The sequence below is a fragment of the Spea bombifrons genome, chromosome 4 (assembly GCF_027358695.1).
Source record: "Spea bombifrons isolate aSpeBom1 chromosome 4, aSpeBom1.2.pri, whole genome shotgun sequence".
In the NCBI taxonomy this organism is placed as follows: Eukaryota; Metazoa; Chordata; class Amphibia; order Anura; family Pelobatidae; genus Spea; species Spea bombifrons.
The window spans coordinates 51,211,288-51,235,417 of NC_071090.1; the positions used below are offsets into that span (position 1 = coordinate 51,211,288).

Consider the following 24,130-nt stretch of genomic DNA (forward strand, 5'->3'; position numbering starts at 1 on the left):
TGGCAAGTAATGATTTATTATACAGGCATTAATGCTATATAGATTTCATCACTGAAGATCTGGATTTATCACACACTACATATTAAACTATTAATTTAAGTTCAGGATCAGCTACTTGCTCTGTAAGAACATAAATTCTGCAAAAGCAATGCCATTGTCCTACTGTAGCTATACACAGTATATTTCCAACAGAACTTCTCAGATGTATAATTACCAAAATATAAATAAATGAATAAAAGGCATAGGGGCCCATCATTTATAAAACTTATGATGGGCATATTTTTCTTTAAATACTGCCTTATGTGAAATAAGGAAAATGCAGCTGTTTGAATACAGATAACTTAAAACAGTGAGCTGCATATATATCAGTTATATATCTGTTTAATAAAATAGAGGGTCTCAGCAGAAATCCTGTACTCGACATCGCTTTATAATGTTGGAATTCATTCTTGACATTAGCAACAAAACAAAACGCTACAGGTGACACCTTAAGAAATTTGAATAATCAGTTTCCATAAAATGTAGAATATTTAGAAATACCTAGTTAAATCTTTGAACTGTAATTGTGCTGCAAAGTTTTCATCATTGCTTAACAATATTTTTCTGAATAGTATAGAAATGTGTTTTCTTTTGCCCAAATTTGCCATTTTAAAGTATTGCGGTACCTACAAAGCTAAGCTCTGCCTTGGGACACAATTCATTGTTAGATGACAAAAGAGAATGTACCTACAAAATATTTGTCTGCCAAAAGGCTCTTTTGGACGTTGACAAAATGCTGTACCCCACACAAAAAAAGGCATTTAGCATTCCCAAAGGATATTTATATAGCACTTGTCTGATGTTATTTAGAACAAAGCAAGAATTCAGTGCATTCCCAGGGAATTACATTTAAAGAACACCTATCTAAGGCTTAAATATTGGGGATTTCGTCACACTATATGGCCATATATTGCTTAGCTCATCACTACGTCAAAGTACCCCAAGTTTGGTGAATCCTTTCAAATTTGTCATGGCTATATTGCTTATCAAGGAGCTGAATCAGTGGGACTGTGTTAGAATATTTTTTGTCTTGAATATCTAAGCTTCTCCAGTGATCAAACAGCAATCAAGACCACAGCTTCTATGTCTTATTAATTAGGTTTATTCGATGACAAATTATCAATTCATACAATACCAATGCTGGAACAAATGTTGATTAAAAGGTACTGTAGGCTTAGTATCTTGGTGAGATGAAGATGAGAGCGTGGAAAGAGCGTAGAAAGAGCGTAGAAAGAGCGTAGAACGAGACCTCGTCTTTGTAGTCATGCCAATTTATACCCCTTTACATTTGGTTAGGGTATACGTAAAGGAATCCTATTGGAACAGTCATATGATACACCGGCATTCCACAGAAGACCCTCTAAACTACGTCACTGAATTGATACCATATGTTCCTAGCACTCAAGTTGCATTCAGGCCTAAAATGTGCAGAACAAAATAAGAGTATAAAAATGATTTCTTACATTTCCCCCTGTTTATGGTTATGTACCATAAATAAATGTTTGCTGTCCATTCATACAACATTTGTATCACATTCGTATCACATTCAGTGAGTGCAGGAAGATATGTAGACGATAATATTATAAAAAAGAATCTGTGGAAGACTGATGCATCCTACGTCTTAAAGTTTCCCTTAATATCATCTCTCCTTGCTTTATCTTTTCTTGAATAGTTAAATACGATTTTCTTATTCTCCATAATAAACATATTGGAAAAATAATACATATGAAAGACACAAATAAAACAATAATGGATGTAACAAAACATTGGTGATAGCGGAACCAACAGATGATTTTGCCATAATTTCTGTAACAAATAATTTTGGACACAAATGTAAACATGCAGACAAGTCTAACTGTTCCGGTTCTGACATATCTGTGGAAAAAACAAAATCAGGATACTCTAATTTATAAAATAATAATTGTGTACTACTGACAGGTACTCCCAATACTCTCATAATGAATAATGTTTCTTCTTTATCTGCCATGGGTATTATACATGTACCTTCACATACATTATTACTGCATTCTATTACTATACTCAATAAAACTACTTTGTTTATGATATGTTCCCAAAACCCAAATTTATCATCTTGTGTGTAGGTCCCTTTAGTCCAACTAAATAAATGTTTAGGCCCTATCGTAACATTTAACCTCACATTACTTTGTCTAGTAAAGTTAATTCTAATGTTACATACTGATAAGTACCCTTTCATTACACCAAAACACACATGACCATTGAAACCATCAATTTCTCTTTTCTTCTTAATTATGTCTGGGAACCCTTGAGTATTGTTAAATTGGCTATACATTGGTTGTCAAATCTGTAGATCTTCTTAACTCTGTAGACCTTCCTTAGAACAGTCAATCATCAGTATTGTCACCGTCAGAACTGCTAGAAACAAAAAGGATTGTCTCTTCTTGAATGTCAGATGTCTTTGCCATGATGGACTTTTTAATGATTTGCATTGTCCATTCGACTCTTTCATACAACCTAAAAAACACAACAGATATGCAGCATCAAAATCTTAGCTGATACAACACCTTTATTATTATAGCACCTCACTATAAAACATGATGTAATGTTCTAATATGATTCTTAAGAACTTGTTTAAAATGATTAACATTAAAGACTGCATCATTTTATAAAATAACCAAAAAGCAAATTATAACACATGAATTTGGATCATATGATGAATTTTAAGAATATGGACAATAGTAAATAATTAATACCTCAATTGATGGAAAAACATATTTGATCAATACAATACAATACATAGTAATCCTTTTTAGTCATGACACAAAACCCTGTTCTCATGAACTAAATTAAGGGTTTGAATCAACCTGAGAAGCAAGAAAGGAAATATCCCTAACTTGTACTTCTGCAAATGATGGACACTATGTAGTTGCAGCTTAACAGATACAACATATCACGTTACAGGATCTTAACTTAGAGAATAAAACAAAACACAAAACGTTAACATATAACACATCTGATGTTGTTCATATAGTTTTTTCTTATAAATAAATTAACTTATTCAAAACATCTTCATAGAAGACAGAGTGCAGGGATACAGTACGAATTAGAGTTAATTGCTATCCTAGCTCCCTATATACTGAATCAACATTGATCTACGTATTATAACTCCCACCACACTTACAACAAACATATTCCTGTGTAGTTCCTGTATTAGGTAAATCTTCTTTATTAACTTCAATCTCCCTGATTTGCCTAATCATTGGAGTGTAAAGTAAATCTATTTGAGGTGTTACAGCCCTGTTAGTATATACATTTGGATCTGAACTGTAAACAAATCCATTTGATTTTCTTTGCTCTTTTAATTTTTTATTATAGAGAAATTTGCGACATTGTCTTTTAAAATGTCCCAGTTTCTTGCAATAGAAACAGTGAAAAGACTCTTTATTCCAAAACCTGTGTCCCCTGGGATTCTGCATCTGGGTATGTTTAAATTCCTGAGGGGGAGAAGGGGGGTGAATGAAATGTGATCTAACCTTTCTACCTATATCCTTGCTATTAACCATGTTAACTACAGACACATTCATTTTAACCCCTTCATGTCTGCATTCTCTCCTGATTTTATCAATAAATGCAGCAGCATCCTCAAGCGTTTGCATATCAGAAGCAATTGCTATGCTAGTAGGATCCAGGTAGTTAAACTTTTTAACAAAAACTTGAATCATAGAGGCAGGACATTCATCATCAGAAATGTTAAAAACTAATCTGTAAGCCTGCTCAAATCTTAACAAGAAAGAAAATGGATCCTCTGAAATTGTAGGTTTCAGGTTTTCTAGTATGTCAAGTGTTGGATTTTCATTTCCAGTTGTAAACTTAATCAACTGTTGGAGTCTATCCTTATCTGTTCCATGGATGATTTTATCATCCTCCACTATAGGAGAACTTATTGGAGCTACTAATCTTCTACTCATGTATGTAGGTAACCAAATTTTAAATAAAATATTTTTCTCTCCATTATCCAAGTTATACTTGTCTGTGCTGGATTCAAATACATCTGCATTACCAAATGCATCCAAATTAGAATTATACGGCGGTATTTCTTTAAGTAATTTCATTAATTCGCTTTGTATCTGCAATTTTAATTTTGCTGCTTTATTTCTAAGCTTCTTTCTTTGCAGTTCCTGTTCTGAACTGACCTCTTGTTCATCCTCTACATTTTCTAGTATTAAGCTGTGTCTTTGCTTATCTTTCCTTGTGTTAACACAAACTTGTTTCAAGTCCTTCTGCAACTTTGTAATTAACAAATTCTTAATTTCTAAACAATCAGACAAATCAGAAATTTCTTCTGTTAATAACTCACATTTAAGGCATTCTTTTTTTATTACACCCACATTGTGCATTTCATTTGTAACCATGTCACTACTCTTTAAGTTACTTTGACTAACATTATTAGTCAGATCATCACCACCAGCAAGTAATGTATTAAAAATCTTTATCATTTTCATTACATTCCTCAACTTGTGTTTATCCTTATTCCCAGAAAATATCTTTTTGTCTATCTTCTTATTTGCATCTTCACATTGACGCCATAAATCATACCACAAAGCTGAATCACTAGCCGTATAAGGAACAAACGTAAATTCAAGTTTACTTCCGGAAGACAAAGTATTAACAAAATCCATACTTACCGTAGATCAGTTGCTTGCTCAGTCTGCTCTCACTACGATACACAGTTCTGGAATGCTCTTCCTTCTCACCACGTGGTCTGGTAATGGTCTGGTAGTGTCGAATTACACTCTTCTGATCACACTGCTAGGTTTTTTGTTTTTAGTCAGAGGATCTCTTTGATCTCTTCAGACAACTGCACACTATCCCCCCTTTGTCGGAAGAGGAAAAGTAAAAAAACAAACGTGCAGTAAAGGCTCGCCGTAGAAAACTGACTAAAGACTGGCTGGCTCGTCAATTTGTTAGAATATTTTTTGTCTTGAATATCTAAGCTTCTCCAGTGATCAAACAGCAATCAAGACCACAGCTTCTATGTCTTATTAATTAGGTTTATTCGATGACAAATTATCAATTCATACAATACCAATGCTGGAACAAATGTTGATTAAAAGGTACTGTAGGCTTAGTATCTTGGTGAGATGAAGATGAGAGCGTGGAAAGAGCGTAGAAAGAGCGTAGAAAGAGCGTAGAACGAGACCTCGTCTTTGTAGTCATGCCAATTTATACCCCTTTACATTTGGTTAGGGTATACGTAAAGGAATCCTATTGGAACAGTCATATGATACACCGGCATTCCACAGAAGACCCTCTAAACTACGTCACTGAATTGATACCATATGTTCCTAGCACTCAAGTTGCATTCAGGCCTAAAATGTGCAGAACAAAATAAGAGTATAAAAATGATTTCTTACAGACTGCATACCCAGGACGGCGCTATCAGTCACTCCATCTATGCTGCCGTACTTAGTTCTGAGCGCTGGGATGTGACATAATATCCTAGTGCTCCACATTTTGAGGGCTTGCAGTGCTGGGCAGAAATGAACTATAGAAGCTGTGTTAACATGACACAATCCTCCATAGTGTTAGTGGCCCGTTGAGACTTCAAGAAGTCTAATCACCAAAGAGGGTGAATGGCTCCATGTAATGTGGCAGAAGGGCTGAAGCACCCCAGGACCTGCATTCCTAGGCCTAGTCTGGAATATTCCACTGAGAGTTTGTGTACGTGAATGATGTTAGCATGTGGGAATGTTGGAGTGAGTTTCAGAGCAAAGAAATTGCTTTGCCATTAACCTTAGACTCACCCCTGACTCTACAAACATTGTACATTGAGGTCTACTATGAAAGCAACTTGTGCCCTGTTTATAGTATATTTTACCTAGCTATTTTCCGATGATGATGATATGATATGATTAGATGATCCATCTATTAGTATATCAAGTAGGAAAATATTATAGGGGAATATTCTGACTTTCTAAATTTCACTGGCTTTAGCAATTAGTAAGCATGGCAATGCTCGAGACAGGATTGTCATGCTTTAGTAATAAATATTTTTAAATCATTCAACCTCTTTCATAAATCCCTTTTGTTTTTCTACGGATATTTTTTTTTACTATTTTTTTTTTCATTAAGCTGCTATCTAGAGATTTCTCTTTGACATTCATCAGACGTGTTTAAAAGGAAAGAAAATTATCTCCGAGAAGCAATGTCATCCATTGATTTGCTAAGAGTTTACAATGAATTTTAATGTGAATGATAACTTGTAAATCTCAGGAGCTGCTAAAGTTGACTGAGTAGATAAAGGTGATTTAAGAACAAAAGGAAAACGCACACTTTCGCAGATTTAATGATAGTACTCAGCTAAAACTTTGTCTAAACCAAAACCATTGCTAATCTTACCACTACGCTGCTAATTTCCCTGAACTTGTAAATGTCAGTAAAAATCCTTCATGCATTTGCTTGTAGAAGAGCCTGAGACAAGGCAATGACAGGTTAAATTAGAATAGACAGAAAGGTATTGGACGTGTGATATGTTAGAGAGTACTCCCTGCATTAAAGAACAGTATGTCAAGTTTTTGGGTAACTGTGTCCAAATTATGTATGTTCTCTAGCAAAGTATAGAACTAAAGGGTTTTTGTTACTAGGAAGGACATTATCCCTTTGGTCACAGCTCAGTATATTGAGTGTAACAATTGGACATTACATTCATGATTATTCAAGACTTAATTACTTAATAATTTAAATACTTAATAATCAATTATGTAATTCCTAATTACTTCTTTAAGTACTTAAATTATTTTACAGGAAGAAGTATTTTTACCTTATTCGCATTTTGAAATGTTTCTCTGTCTTTGGATTAATGAAATGCTGTTTAATACTGTTTAATGTGCAGACTTTTATAAATGTATAATCGGCCGTGTATTATTCATTTATTACAGGAGAGTAGTGATGTTAAGACTGGGCTAGACAAAACTTGCAATAAGTTAAGACTGATGGCTCATGTAGCTGCACTTTCATGTACCTGCACACTGCAGGTTCAGTTCACAAATGATGTTTATCTGGTTTTGATTCATGTTTTAAATAATATGAGACCCAGATTGCTCTATAAAAACAGAATATAGTGAAGGAACAGGTTAATCATGCAGTGGTTCAATGTGAACCTACCAAAACCTCTTGGTGTACATATACCCAGAATTTAATCATGTAGCCCATGTAGACTTAAGGGGTTAGTTTTATGTCATTGGAGTAAGGTGTTTTGGGTGGGGTTAAGGAGTCATAGTTATAGTGGAGCCATTTTGTCTGTAAATTCACTAACCTGTTTTCAAAACCTGTTTTTGTCCCACCCTTCCTCTCTTTACAATGTGGTTAAGTTGATTCATTTTGGTTGGTTTTTCCTAGTTTTGTCACAATGGCGAAGCTAGATTGGTAAAGTCGGTTGGTAGAGTGGCTTTTAGTGATAACTAGTTTGACTTGGTTCAGGTTGATGTGGTAGGTTTCGAGGTGGCAACAACTTATCCAAAGATCAATTGTAGGAGCATACCAAGATACCCCTACACCCCCAGGCCAGCTCGAAACCTACCACATCAACCTGAACCAAGTCAAACTAGTTATCACTAAAAGCCACTCTACCATGCGACTTTACCAATCTAGCTTCGCCATTGTGACAAAACTAGGAAAAACCAACCAAAATGAATCAACTTAACCATATTGTAACGTTTATAATATTTATAAAGTTTATAATATCGAGGGTAATTCTTTTATTGTTGGGGAATTGTTATTATTGTTCAATTGTGATGGTCTGGTTGCCAATGACTTTGGTAGTTGTAAATCTTTGTTAAATCTGTGGACAAATATATGTTCGATTTAATAAACGTGTATGTGTCTTTATTGGGGAATTCAGGGGGTTGTCATGCATATTTAGAACCAAAAGCAATGCATAAGACCAAGCAACACTGTTTTATAGTAGAGAATATAATAGGAGATAAAGTGATAGACTTAAAGGGCCAACTTACTCTTATTTGCCATCAGATTAAATGGATGATATGGGTAAGAAGTGATTCTTATATAAAGAAAAAGTAAAAGAATGGCATAGTGAGCATGAACATTTCATTGAATCTTTTCTGGCACCAGAATCACGTTTTATACATAACCCTTATGTTTCAATCAGGTGAACATATTCAGCACAAGCAAAAAAAAAAAAAAAAGACATAACACCACAAAACAGGTATTTTTGACATATCACCCAATGTTTTGAATATAATTGGTATGGAGGTCTTCATTTTAATATTAATATAATAACAAAGTATTTTGTCATGACTATTTTGAGCAATAGAGAAGCATAGCCCCTAACTTTTCAGGTGCCCAGATTGCCATACCTGTGTTGGGAGTGTGGCAAGTGACAGGGAGAGGTATGGCTATCCTTAAGTTCGTGGGTGAGAGGCATGACCACCCATCTGGGTTACCTGACTTCCTCTTCTTCCCCAATTAATGGATGAGAGGCTTATTTACAAAGGGATAGTTACATGCATAGTACTTTATAGGTAACAATATAATGATACAAAGGAATATACTCAAGGTAAATACTTGGTAACATTAAAGGCTATTCGAATAAATTGAAGCAAATCTATTATCTAAATCTTGCACATCCAATTTTCACCTGATATTTTTTCATAGTGCTATGTTTCTTATGTCAATGGCTACCATTAAGTAAAGTAAAACGACAGTAACATTAACCATTTTGTCAAAGATGAATAATAATTTATTTTTCTTCCATTTTAACAGTTATCATATCTAGCTACATGACTGATGCCAATACAATTCCTGGTAATGCTGCCCACTGACACCAGACTTGGACAAACACAGCTGTAATTTACATTTTTTCATGTTTTAACCAAACATGTTTGTAACCATAAGATGATATGTGGCACAATATAAAGTCTACAAAGGAAGTATAGTTGTGCGTATGCAAAAAAAAAGCAAAGATACAAAACGGTTTCTTTTGGTATTTATATTATCATGAAAGTAGAAAAAAAAATCAGAGGACTAAATCCAGAATGAAATTTACAACAGATACCATACATAATCGTAAGAAAACAAATGGCTTTTTTTCAAGTTTCATTTTGTTAAAAAAAATGTATATCTTAATATTTTCACGGGTAATGAAATATTGATCATACTTGTTTATGAAAAAACAAAATGTAAAATTGCCCAATACTTTTGCTTACAAAAATTGAAACTATAAACAGTCACAAAATATATATAAAAATGCCACATTGAACGAGGCAATCGTACTCTACCTAAAAAGGTAGCATACTTCTTGGCAGCCATACTCAAACAGTAGTGACTGATAAAAAGGCATTGTGTAATCTGGCACCATCAGGAGACTTTTCACCATGTGTCATAAGTTCTTGTATTGTCATCCAGTTGTCCAAAATCTTTTTGTTACGTTTTTTCATCATTTTTTTGTGACTCAGTTCAATGATACTAATTTCTTTTTTGCTCTCGCTGCCGCTTTGAGGGCTTTCTTTTAGGCACTCCAACCTGCTACGCATCATAAACTCTCGCCTTCTCCTCTGCTCCTTGGCTCTCATAAGGTGTTGTTTCCTCTCCTCTTTGCTCCAGTAACGACCCATTTTCATTTCACTCATTGTATCATCATCTGTAGTCATTCCACTTCTCTCTTCCTTGATTTTTAAGGCACGTTCTTTTAAAATCTTATCTCGTATTGGTCTTTTGGTGATGTATCTTGTTCCGTCACTTCTGATCTTTACCTTCCATTCCATCCTTGGCTCTGCTGACCTTTGTGAATCTTTGCACATGGTGACCAAATTAAGCTGGCTTTGTGAATATTCAACAGCAGATTTCTGTTGAATAAGTTGCATGTAACTTTGATAATGTCTTGCATGAATGGGTATATTTCCATATCTATATGTAGAACTGTGATAAGGGGAAAGGTATGGAATTTCCTCTGCACTTTGTTTCTTGAGTTCTGAAATTGTCCTGCTCTCAAGCACATTATCCCGAAACTCAGTACTCAGATTCTGTTCATTAGCTTTATGTTTGTTTGGTGCGTTTTCAATTTTACTTAGTCCAGATGATAAATGATTTGTTACAATAGTGCTTCTGATATTTTTTCTGTTTGTAATACTAATTATTCGCTGGAGAGAGCTGTCAGGGGATCTGTCTACAATTAGAGGAGTGCTCCTACAACTCTCAGCTGTGTTGTAAGCACTTGAGCTGTCCTTATCTGATCTTTCCAGGTTTTTTATGACCTCACCCACTTTATCCCTCTGAAAATCTGTACTGGTGTTATAATTCTGGAATCCATTTTCCTGGATGGACCAGACGCCCTCTCTCTGTTCTCTGTTTTGGCGTTGATGAGCCTGCATAATACTTTGGCACTCGAGCTCTATATTTCTCAGTTCTTCATTCAACATCTGTAACTCATGCTCCACTCCACCCTGTTCTGCCGTGCTACATTCAATAGTGCTGCTAGAGTAATACAGATCATACTCTCCTCGGTTTCGAATCTGGCACTTAAGCTCTAATAGCTGCCTATACCTGTCACACTCTTCGTCTTGATTGCCAACAAAATCAGAATCCATGTACTCTCCTGAAGCAAGACTTCCATTACAGTGCAATTCAATGCTTCCTATTGTTTCTTGGCTTTGCCGTAACTCCCTGTTTGTTTGAAGAGATGTGTTAGTGGGACCCTCCGCTGTGTTTTCTAGTTCTGAGCTCTCGTCGTTGCGTTGGCTTTCATCAGTCCTCCCAACTCCACTATCCTTTTCATGGTTGTTGGATGAGGAAGTTGCTGTGTCTGTAGTGCCATCTTCTTCTTCTCGCTTTTTATGCTGAAATAAAAAGGGTATTTAATGGACTTATTATCACCAGGTACACTTTATTTTATGATTCTGTGTCATTTATTGATTTTAGGGAGCAAGTAAGATAAATAACCAATTATATGGATGAATTACAATTTAATTGGGAATGTACAGTATTTATTTTTGAATATCAAATTATGCTAAAATAACTATTTAGGTGCCATAGCTTTGTATGGTACGTCACTCCAAAAGCTGTATTTATTATAGGAAAACGGAACAAAAAATAAAGGGAATTGTTGAAAAACCTTTCTTAAATAAGTGCTCAGAATTGTTTTGGCTAGCAGCACCATGGACAGGGACACTGTAAGACAACGCTGTTGGTAGGAGGGTACAGAGCCAGTTAAAATAAACTCATAAAACAAAGACATATCCCAACACTCATACAACCGCAAGAAGCATTACCTCTGCTTACATGCTTATAAAATCACTTTATCGTAATGGGATGTTTGTTTTTGATTGTTTTTCAAGATTCAATAGTTTGGTGCTGTAAATTGCAATGGAATAACACAATATCCAAACACTTGAAAGGAAAAACCTCACCCATGCAATACAGGACAAATAGGAAACAATAACGATTTTGTTAAATCTCAATGCAAATGAAATAAGATGCTGTTTAGTTGCATATGAAATACTATGTACCTCTTGCACTTCATTAGCTGTGTACTGCATAGCTTCGTTATGTTGTTCTTCCAGCAGTTCCATGTTTAATTCCTCTAAGAATTCATTCCTTTCATCATCCATCCACCCTTCATCCAGCTGTAAAGAATACATTAGCACATTACTTTAACACTAGCCCATGGTAATGAAGTGTATGGCCTAACCGCAATGACTAGGCTTTTCCTTTCATCATAATGGCTTTCTTCTGGAAAAATAAGCTTTTTATTTGCTTCATAATAATACTAATAATAATAACAACATATCTCGGATGCCTTTCATCCTTTAAACAATAAGACTCATATTATTTAAGGTATAAGATCACAAAAGAGCTCTTTTAGCATTATAAGCTCCACTACTGTGCCTAGTGCTAGAAATTGGCTGTGCGATAATACAAGTTGTTTGTTTACGGGTTACACTATTATTTAAATTCTTTAAAATCCATTGTTGTAATTGGTTTAAAAAATGAATTGAATTCTCCAATTACCATTTGTGCAATAACCTGGCACCAGGTACACAAACCTGGAAAACATCCAATTTAGGAAAGCCACTAGGGACAACAATGTGCATCAACCAAGAAGGACGTTGATACCTTTTATTGGACCAACATCTTCCTTAAATCTTTGGTTTCCAACCATTTTCCCTGAAGTTCTGTTTAATCATTGATGAAGTAACATGTGTTGAAATGGTGATATTTCTTTTGCCTGCATGTCTTTTGGCATATTACTATTATGTATTATTTTTGTTTATATGGCACCAACAATGTTTGCATCATTTCGCTACGATACATATATTCAAGGGGTATTGCACAACTAGAATTGACAGACTTAGACAAACAAAAGCAAGGTTACAATTTAGAGGTATATCTTTTTGGACATTTTTTTAACAATATTTATTTATTTATATATATTTTTAACAATATTTTATTGTACACACACTGATTTGAGAGAAATAATGCCATTATATTAGTTTACCGTCATGGCTTCCATTTTGGCTTTGTTTTGCTATGCTCTGGAAACACAGATTTTATGTTGATAAGCAAAACTAAAAGCCTTTACTATTTTTCCCTCACACATTTAGATGTGCCCCATCTGCTTTTGTATTGCAAAAGTGTCAGCCTTAGACCTTAAATATTAATTTTGTGCACTCTACACCAAGTGTTATTTTAATGCTAAATAGACATTTTATAGCTCGCTCACCATACAATGGTAGCAGGACTAGCCAAATGTAAGTGTAGAGTAGCACGACACCTTACTATAGTATATTAATAGTAACCTAGTGTACGGCCTAATGACAATGGCTGTTTTTTTAATTTTCATCATGGCTCTCTTCAATAAAAGGGAGACTAGGCAAGTACCCAGTGGGAGACAAAATAGACAGAACTCAATGTTATTTCTGACTGCTCACAATATCTTTATTTTCAGCATGAGCTGTACACTTTGGTAATGTTCTGCTCAACTCCGACTAATCCCCTGCTTATATAGCTTTTAAGTTGTATATATAACAAACGGCCACACTGACCCGAGTTCAAAATGGAAACTCACACCCTCAGGTGTCTTCATTTTGGGCTGTCAGGTTGGATAAACAATACATAATTCAATTATTACAGATTGGTCAGAGAAACAGTATGACAAGCTGTTTTATTGAAGTCTCTCTACTAACCGGTATATCTGGTCTTCCAACCAGCAGGACAATTTTCTTGCATTCATCGCTGGACAGCAATGCCACGGCCTCTTCTCTGTTCTGTATATCTTGGCCATTAATCTAGGTGAAAAAAAAACAAACCAAACATCACTTTCCATTGCCACATAGAAACACAGATAAAAGGACTAATATCAACTCATTTGTGATAAAATGTACAGACAGTGAAGTCCACACAACAGACTCATCCCCTACCCAAGATGGTAAATGCTGTCACTCAATTATATGCTTAATATAAGAACACTATTGATCGGTGAAAGATGGCAAACACCAGAAGAGGCAGTTATGTTCATAAATGTCCAACCTGCGCCCCAGTAACATACATCTAGCAACACAATTAACCAGCCTCTGACAGGTGACGTTCATCTTTCACAGTTCAGAGTAATGGAAGTGTCACTCTGAGATAATAGCACTGGTAGAAGGAAGAATGGCAATTCTTTAGCTGAAATCACTCATACTGTAGCGATGCACTGAGCCAATTAGAGAGAACTGCAGTATTATCTCTCGCCAGGCAATACTTAGAGGACACTGCTCATTGTAATTCAATGTAATCATTCCGTAATCCTGTAAAATAAAATGCCTTTCTCTATTAGGTTGCAATAAATAAACTCTAAATTGGGTATCCTTTGCCCACATTACTGAAACTGGAATTCATAGTGAAAATAGCTGAAACAAAGCCAGTTTAACAAAATGTTTGATTACATGGGAATATATGCCATGTAAGTGAAGCTAATGCATTAAAGTGTTGCGTTATGTCACCTTAAATTACCACACTTCTAGTTAATTAGATTTTTTTAAGGCAGCTGTAAATCCTTAGTTGGTGATGACTCTAAATACTACAAGACCTTAAACATCAGCGTCATAATTCATGGCTGGAAAAGCCTGTGAATCAAGCCTTGTACATGATGAAATAACTAAGCTGCTTTAGACAGAAAGAGGTCCAATTATAATAATGAACATCCCGAGAGTTTAGTTAAAACTGCCCTCTACATGCATCATATTTCATAATTACAACCAATTTGGTTGTAAGGACAATTCATTCTCAGATCCTAATGTGACAGTTTTTGAATTCTGCTTATCTGCAGATGTATTTGGGTTTGTTACATTGCAGTCCTCTTGTTAATACACTTGATTGCAACTCTGTATACTTATTAATAGCAGATTTATGGGAGTCAGTATGGAAACAATGTGTGTACTTTTATTGTAAATTCAACGGGTACAACAGTATATTATTTTAGAGCAGAAACAAAAAAAAGGTTTTTTTTATTCCCGGTAACTCACTATTTTGTTAGGAATTCTGCCATCATTTGGTAATTATTCTATAACATGAGCTAAGAACTTTGAATACAGATTGGAACCGGCCTATTTAAGGAAGCTTATCATATCATTTCTGTGAACATGGGTTACCAACACAAACTTATCTCGTACCCACCTTTGTTTTATTTATTTATTTATATATTTTTTGGCTATATGTAGCAGTGAATTGATCTCTGATGTGTAATCTCTCTGTTTCTAGGTCTTGTCTGAATGAGTGATGATAGAAGAATTGGCCCTATCGACCCACACTAACTATGTCTACAGCTATACATGTTTGCCCACATGCTATCTGATCATTGAAGGCTAGAATTAGATTCTAGACCATATAGGCACATAGATAGGTATGTCCGAGCACTAACAATCTAACCTGTGTTAATTAACATCAATTTTAGAAGCGGTATCAGCTTCATTGAACTATCTGGTTTAAAATCAATGGTAGTAGAGATTCTACATTTTCATTGGCCACACCTACTTGTGAAAATACTCAAGAATAAAGATGATGGAAAATATATTTACTTCCAAAAACAGTACAAGATTTATTGTTATAGTTTTCAGTGCAGATGAACTGGGAGATGTTATATTATTACATAGTTCTCTTTTCCTACCTGCCAGTTCTCTTGTTGCTGTGAATTACAGATGATATTATGTCATAATCCAGTTTATTGAGTCTCTTACTAGCAATAAGCAGAAAGATTTTGTCTGACCAAGGCTTATGCCCATTATTACTCTCTACTAGGCCAGGGGCGACAGGAACTGTAGAGGGAAGAAGCTAGAGATGGAACTCTGGAACATGTAATTGGTCATTCAAGCTGCTGTGAATTCAAGCATTTAAGTCACTAGTTTCTTATGGTAATGAACATCAAGCACCTCATGTGTCATACAGGTCCATATGTGTCCATATGTGTCAACATGTTATAAGGCAGTACCTTCCATAAAACATATTCTTTCTATAGAGTTTCCATGCAAAGAACTTTAGCACGGGCTGGGGGGGGTATGTCACACAATCACCACTTATTTTTAGGATCTTCTGATATGTTTCACAAAATTTCAAAATTACAAATATATCAAATTCCTGGAAACATCCTACAAACTGATTGTAAAGTGCACTCGGAACATTTAACTTGTACTTCTACAACACTCATAAAAAGTGAACCAATATATTAGAAACTTGCTAATAAAATACCAAAAAGAATGCCAAATAGAAGGCCAGCGACCTTATTGTGGTCATTGCAGTCTGCAGGGGTTGTCACCAGAGGGCTTATGCGTGTAATAATGCCAAACTTATAATTTCCAATAAAAGGAAATACAGCCAGCAATATGAAATAAATGTATCACATAATGCCAAAATTCAAAAAGAAGTAAAGAATAACTTAGTAGGCATACTTGTAAAATCCTGTCTCCTTCTCGAATGCGACCATCTCTTGCAGCAATACTATTTGGATCAACCTAAAGCAAGGACAAATACCAAAAAACAAATAAGATACAATGCTATTACAGAGTGACGATTAAAGTGTACAATTAAAGAAGCATTTGGAAGAATGTTTAATAAACATATTTTATCATTTTTTTTACCAAGTTAATCTTTTTTAACAGTACACTGTAGGTCATAAACCCTTCTGAAATCTGATGAACGTCACTTTTTGTTATGGATAAATTCATGGCGCTTGCTTTAAACTAACACGTAGGGCTCTCTGGCTTATCTAAGTTGCAATATTTCAGGAATGAATAATGATCTAGGGGCCATACTGGGAGCACTATCTATCACCTTTCGCTTGATGGTTATCCTAAACCATTCATTTAGCACTGTCATGCCAGGAGCTATTATTCAAGCAGAACACCTCAAGTGTAGCATTAGGTTTTAGGTTACATTTCATATAAAATGTTACATAATCTCTTTTTTTTTTAATAGCCTCTCTCCAAAATAATAAATCAGCCTTTTATTTAACTGTAGAATGCTATGTAATTACAAAAAAACCCTTCATTCTTCAAGCAAATCAGGAACGTATCATGCAGAGAGAGGATTTTTGGCAATTGAAAATGAAATAGTGATTTTAGTTTCAAGCCAAAATAATAATAGTAAACATATTGATGGAACGCTTTTCTGCTGATGGAAAATACTGTGTTTGCATCATTGTTTTAAATGTATCAAATGCAACAAACCCTGCAGCCCTGCTTGTTACATTGAAGCTGCTCTTCTTGTGTGTTTTAGCCCATTCCTGTGCTTGATAGCTTGGTGACCCCAGTCGCCCCTCTACCCTCCCCCAATAAGCACGTAAAGGATACACACAATGCCTCAGCTCCTCCATGGAGACAAATAGCTCTTTTTGTAAATAGAATATATTCATCCCATTCTAGTCATACTGATTAAACATTACATATTGATATATTTCAAAAGCATAGAATAAAAACATCAAATCAGATAGAATATTTCAATCTCTTTAGTAGGAGCGGCCATGTCTTTCATTCATTGTTATTTTCTATTTAAATATGTCCCCTTCTATGTAGTAAAGACTCACTATGTACCTCACTGACATAGATGCCTGTGTCTTCTTCATCATCTGTTCTGTAGCAGACTGTAAGGCCCAGCCTGTCTTGATTATTAAGGCGACATAGCTCAACCTCCTGTAAAAGGGGAAAACACATAGCATTAAAATGGAATTCATGCCTTTTGTAGAAAAGGAATCAGAATTTGTACTTGAAGGTTCTTTATATACAGATTCAAAGTAGAGTACACTCTAAATAAAGTCCATACATCTACTCTTGGAACTGATAAACACAAATATGGTCTTATCATTTTAAAACAGTTTGTAATGTAAATACAGATTAGTCTTTTTTTATAGAGTAAGCTTTACAAATATTACTGTATCTGTTCACATTAATTCATTTCATTGAAAAGAACTGTAATAAAAATAAAAAACAGTGTATGGTCCCTGGCTCTGTATATTTGCCCACTTTCAGGGTTGGATTAACCATAAAGCAGACTAAGCATTCATGTTACATTTGTACTTTAGAAGGAGGGTCAGTCTGACTACCATCTTGCATTGCGTAGTCATCTTCCATTTGACTATTCACCAAAAGTTAGTTTGAGTGCAGTAAGCAGTTGACTCAAAATCAACAACCTGTCAAAGTGCGACAAAAGTTAAGCTAATTTCTCAGAAGGAGACAAGCTGCCTCAGAACGTGTGATAAAGTTGAAGAACAATAATTGAGTTAATCCCAGACAGGCTCATATGACAGAATCAACCATTGACTTGTATGATCAACTGAAATAAAAAGCTAGATGGAGATGACAAAAGTTAATTCACAATTTATAGCAACCTAATGATACATTAACAAAAACTGGCATGGTGCTCAATGAAACAGCAACTTGATGTTTTATATGCTGATGAGTTGCTGTTAAGGTTGGGTACTATTGAGTAATTTTGTAACTTAACTCACAATTCAAACCTTTGGTAATAGGTCTGAACGTATAACTTTACAACCTACATGATGAAGACCTTGCCACCCTCCCACAAGAATGTATGTATTTTTATAGAGTAAGCATTGAAAATATAACCAGTATACCCACTTCTCATGGGGGAGGCTGAGATTTGATTCCCTGACAGGGTGGTGTTATTATAGAATATTAAGTGCTTTCTTTTACTTCTCAACTCGGAGCTATAATGGTTCTTTGTGTTTGTACAGACACTCCAGCAGCAGTCACGCTGGGTTCAGCACTTAAACTGATCCGTTGTATGTGAAAGGTTTGGGAAAACAGTGACAAACTAAGTTTCTACAGCAGTTAGATTACTATATAAACCTATCCTAAATCCTCATGGCATGATGATGATATACAACTGGGAGTGACTACCCTCATTGCTGCATCAGAGATGACACTTTCAAACATAAATTGCTCTTCCAAGGTTTCCGATAAGAACCGTTATAAAATATGGCACTTGGAAAGTAATCTACAGCAGCAGGGAGAAATCACTAAATTATTTTCCACAGTCACAATCTCTAACATTGAAGCTAAATCTCTTCTGTTGCATTGGGTTGCAGCCCAGCCTACAAAGAAGCAGCCTTGCATAGTCACATTTTTTGTTTCATCAAGTGGTTCGATTTTAAGGGTTTCAAAATTATCTTATGTAACTACAATCGCATACCAAAAATGTGGAACTGGTTTAAGGGAACCCGTGATTCACTGGATATAAGTAAACAGAAACATATTACAACACATTTTAAAATGATTATAGGATTCAACTTTATATTTAAGTTCTAAATTGAAATGGAAACATTTAAGATATATTAAAAAGTAAAATTAGCAATAAATGACTAAAGGGGGTTTAAATACAGTATGTTAACTAAAATCATCAAACAGTAATGGTTGGATGAGAGAAATAACATCTAAAATAAGGAAACAGTTTGAGAATTAATTAAAATTGTTCTTTGTCAATTCTACATGGCTTCAGTATGTTATAATATGGGATTTCCTTATATAAGACCATTGGAAAAGTTCAGCACAGTTCCAAACGCATGATGCTAAATCATGCACTAAGCATTAACAGAAGTATGAGTGATTCAAGGACAGTTACAAAGCAGCAGAACTTGCAAACTACAAGTAAAGAAGACAAAGTACTGAAGTACAGAGTATGGTACTGAAAACATGAATGTTCAGGCTGCTGTCCATGGTGCTGGAAATATATAACATATAATAATAATACTTGTGGTTCCTACATGTCACTGAAGTATATTATAGCTTCACACTATGTATTTTTTAAGTTTTTATTGATGTTTGAAGGTTGGTACTTATTTTTATTTGTCAATTTTAATCAAGTTATTTATCCAAACTATAAATCTTTAATATGTTTTTTTAAATGATAAAAACATTTTATATGCTAATTATACAGCAAACAAGTCTCAAATCTCCATGATGCATTTGCATGTGCTAAACAAAGACATCTATAACGCTTATTTCTGCTAACTAGCACACAGTAACAGCAGTTCTAGATTTTTGTAACTAGATAGTTTCGTATAAGCCATTAATATGAAATTAACACAAACACTTTCCAACAGTCTCATGGCTAAGCATCAGATATTTCACAGCATGCTATATTATTGTCTATACCTCCAAACACCAGTATGTCCCACTCTCTGCTTATGTTTTAACCTGCATTACTGCTCAGTGCTACTGAAAATATGTTCTGCTCACTGCCTTCACCCATTGGAATACTTAACCCTGTGTGATCAAAAATATAAATAAACCATAAAGTGCAAATTTTAAGAGAGATGCCTATAAACCTTTTTTCATTACATTTCTCAGAGTGTATCCTACTATGTCACACTTGCCAAATAAACTGTTTCATTTACCTTAAGTAGACACTCACTTTGGTTGTAAACACAAGTTTAAAAACACACAGAACTTGTAACTACGTCATATTCTGTGTGTGACAATACTCCTTTACACCATTTGTACGGTCACTGAAACTTTGCATTTCCAGATAATGCAAACTGGTAGCCGTTACAGCAGAGGGGGCTAGAAAAATCATTTTGGCCATGTTTTATTGAAACAAATGGCCTTTTTGTAATCCACTAACTTATACTGTACATGCTCAGTTGTACGTTAACTAAATTCTATAGGAAAAATGTTTTGCTGTAGTAGTAGGCAATATTTTTATTCTTAGTGGACAAAAGTCAACTGTCGTAAATAACACAATAATATACTTTAATACATTTTTTTACATAAAATGATATAATTCAAAGTGTTCATTCATTCACATTAATAACGATGTATATGAAATAAGACCATTTCAGAAGGATTCTCAACCATCATGATCATATTCCAATGCCAAAGAATTTGCAATCACATCATATGTGTGTTACATTTCTGAAGAAAAGCACGATAAATAAAGCGGGAAATTAATTTCATCATTGGCTACTGTTTCAACATCAGCAATTGCCAATTCTCCCTCTAAATTAAACCTTTACCTTAGGGTCACTAATGTTGTGCTCAGGCCAGTCTAAGACATTATAAGTTCTGCTGAAGGAACCCAACCGTAAAACTGTCCCAGCATGTTATGCTTACTGAATACATTTAGATTGGCCCCAAAACATCAATATTTAGGGACATTTTCACAACACAACACACAGATATATATACATATATATATATATATATATTTCATTTATTAGCACTGATTACTTTAGAATGTGCCCTGAAACATTACCTCAAGCTGTTCTAAAATTTTAAACACAAATAAAGCATCCGGCAAACATTTAAATAATAAGGATTTTAGTAATAAGAACCTCTCATCTAAATTTATATTAAAAATTGATTCAACTACCAAAATAAACCTTTCAAAATAAAGTTAGTTTTTCTGGTTGAATGCTCTTTTTACATAATAAGGCATGCGCCATTGGTGAATATAATTATATGGTTCTTAACTTATAATAATAAAGTTTAAAATACATTTAAAGGCTTTCTTGCACATGCCTTCTTTCATATGCCATAATATTACTCAACATTAAATAGTATTAAAAACTAAATAAAAAGGGGGGCAGCAGTTCTATAAGGTTTAGTAGGAGTTAAAGGTGTATACCAAGTAGAGCCCTGCGCGGGACTACTTTTTTAATCCCGCTCCCGCCCGCTCCCGCAATGTGGGTGTTCTGCTCCCACCTGCTCCCGCCTGCTCCCGCCTGCTCCCGCCACTTTTGTGGCCAATCCCGCCCGCTCCCGCCACATTTGTGGCCAATCATGCCCGCCTCCTTACCTGATTTCCCGCGCAGTCCCGCGCGGCTGCCCTCGAGTTGTTCCCTCATGGCGTCTCTTCTCTTGCTCCGCCCAGGAACAAGGCAGAGTCACAGGAAGTGACGTCACATCACGTGACTTCGTTTTGTTCCTGGGCGGAGCAAACTAGGAGACACTGTAAGGGAGCAGCAAGAAGGCAGCCTTGCGGGACTGCGCGGGATTACCGGGACCCGCAGGTACAGTGCCTGACCGCCCGCTCCCGCCCGCAGCCCCAGCAAAACCGCCCGCGCCCGCAAGTTTTTTGGCGGGTCCCACGGGACCCGCGGGACCCGCCCCCCAGTGCAGTCCTCTAATACCAAGTTTAAACTCATGGTTTGTTGGAAAGGAGAAAGCAACACAATTGATAAAATGTTCAATAGGAATGCGATAATGAAAGAAAAAGAATGTTATTTTTATTTTTAAACAAAGCCAAGTCATTTTGTGTAACACTATAGTGATTCTGATTCTATAGCACTGGTGTCTATGTGGATTAATAAAGCAAAACAGGGAGAAATGTCTGATAAATGGTATATATATCAAATGTCTAAAAAAATGACATTTGTTTCCATTTTGCAGATCCCCAAGATGTATTTCTTTCAATACATTACACTACTTTCCTCATGCAGTCTGTAGTATTATGATATAAGATTAATTTATCACAAAGCAATCTTGCAGGGAAAATGCATTTCAAGAGGTTTCTTTAAAGTGGCCGCCAACCTGTAAACAAGTTGAATCTGTTGACAGCTTTGCAATCACAAACAAAATTGGATTCCCTTCTGTCTTTTCACTTATCAGTGATGACAGGCAGAGAATGCCATGACTTTTCGAAAAAGAAAAAGAGAAGGAACAAATCAGAATTGATGTCAGATTCACCTAAATAGATATGGTCACTAGTGCTGGAAAAAAAGACACTTGTGTTTATCAATTCCATGTGCTAGATGGAGATAATGCCCTGGCCGGAGGACTGTTAACTTATATTATCTTTCAATTTTACTCAGTATTGCCATATCAGATAATATGTTAATTGTGTAGAAAAAAAATGTATCTTCTTTTTACACATTATCAAAGGAAAAAAAGTCTGCTATGATCATTATGAAATAGATAACAAGGAAAGCATAATTATTGTTTTCATCAGCCTAAAAAAGGACTATAGTATTAAACATAGGAAAGTTTGAGCCACAGAACTAGAGTCTCCAACCTTTTGCAGAAGTGCTCAGGGAAGGCCTGGTTAACGGAACTGATACCGATGAGAAATAGACAAAGAAGGAAGACAGAAAAACAAGAAAAAGCAAGAGAAGAAGCAGAGATAAGGAAAAGAAGACATCAACTTCTGAATGGAAAAAGCCCTCTGAATATTTTCCAACTGAAAGGGCAGGAAATGAAAATAAAGGGATTATATCCACCTGCACAAGTCGAGTACATGCCTTCTCTTTCTTTCTAGGTTTATTACTTTAACCGTTAAAAGTAGTGTTAATATTAACATGAAAATACATCTAACATTTGGCCTATATAAAATAATTAGCCTGAGTTTAGAGGAGCAGGCAATGAGAGGCAATCTGTCAAAACAAAAATACTTAAAATCCAAATATTGGTTAAGAAGATTCTTTTATTGTCTAGTTGAACTGCAGACTTTCAAGATTAGTTTTCAGAAATTCTTAAGCCCAAGCCCAAGTATTAAATATTGAACTGTAGACAATTCTATTTTTCATCAACCAAGTACAAATAATGATGACTTATAGTCTATTCGTCACAAATATGAGTAACCAAGTTCAAGGTAATGCTTCGGTCATGTTACCATTGTCAAGTTGTGTATGACTTGATTTATGGCGCTTACTTGTACCTGTACAATGAAAAGCTGAACGACACCAAAATACAGTATAATTTATGTCTTAAAAAAAACCGTCACGCTTTCTCTTTATGTGACGAGTAAAATAACAAAAATTGTCTACATAAAAATATCCAGCAATTAGCAAATTATTTCTAAACAATTACCCTCATTAATTTTGCAGCCTCACTGGTAATATTACATTACATTTCAAGTTAACACAGTCTTCATGACTCAGCACCAAGAAATAACTCTATTCTGGCCACTGGCATGATTTAAATGTTTCAAAACTCCATTTTAACCCTTGTCAATCTCATAAAAAAGCACAACTGGACTGACCATACATCTCTTCCTAGGAAAGATTTTATCAGTGTATTATTATAGTGTCCATTATTTCTTCTTAAAGGGCATCAATCTGCTCATGCAAGTATAACTACTTAATTTAAGATTACCAAATCCTATAACATCTAAAATACTTCTACATATATTAAGTAGAGAACAGAATAGAAAGAATTCATCGAAGTTGATCGCACAATGACATTGTACAACCAGTAACACTATAAGCAATTTTTCTGTTTTCCAGAATCCATCCACACATCACTGGAATTCAAAACTTTTTTGGCCAAATGTTTGGTTCTGCCCTTAACAGGGAATTGAGATGTCAACCAAAACCTAGAGAGAATAAATAATGAATTATATACTCAAAGGTATTAAAAATGTGGAGTCACCAAAAAACCCCCACAATTACTCTATAAGAAGACAGGACTCCACTGTGCCTACCTAGAACTGAATGAGAACTGAATCTCATCTGACATCAAATCGATGATTACAGTGGGACGATTAGCAAAAAATTGAGGCTGCTGAAAATCTGGGCATTTACTAGTGTGATATTACTCATGTGAGCTTTTAATAAAGATGAATAACTAATTTAAGAAGGCAAGCTTCTCCACGTTAAATCACCCATAAGTGT

General features: G+C 35.1%; 1 protein-coding gene and 1 long non-coding RNA gene across 2 annotated transcripts in view; both read right to left on the reverse strand.

The window, feature by feature from the left end:
• Positions 1-2,284: 2,284 nt before the first annotated feature.
• Positions 2,285-4,812, reverse strand: LOC128490946 (uncharacterized). Its single transcript, XR_008353995.1, has 2 exons — positions 4,704-4,812; positions 2,285-2,532 (listed from the first exon to the last, which is right to left on the reverse strand). It is a non-coding gene; the product is annotated as an uncharacterized LOC128490946 (long non-coding RNA).
• Positions 4,813-8,751: 3,939 nt separating this feature from the next.
• The window catches only part of PDZRN4 (PDZ domain containing ring finger 4), a 57,310-nt gene continuing 41,931 nt past the window's right edge, over positions 8,752-24,130 (reverse strand). The window contains exons 4-8 of the mRNA XM_053463095.1: positions 17,097-17,195; positions 15,957-16,019; positions 13,218-13,319; positions 11,541-11,657; positions 8,752-10,871 (exon numbers count right to left, since the gene is read on the reverse strand). Coding sequence (XP_053319070.1) covers positions 9,348-10,871; positions 11,541-11,657; positions 13,218-13,319; positions 15,957-16,019; positions 17,097-17,195 — 1,905 coding nt within the window. The 3' untranslated portion in view covers positions 8,752-9,347. The remainder of the gene's footprint in view (positions 10,872-11,540; positions 11,658-13,217; positions 13,320-15,956; positions 16,020-17,096; positions 17,196-24,130) is intronic.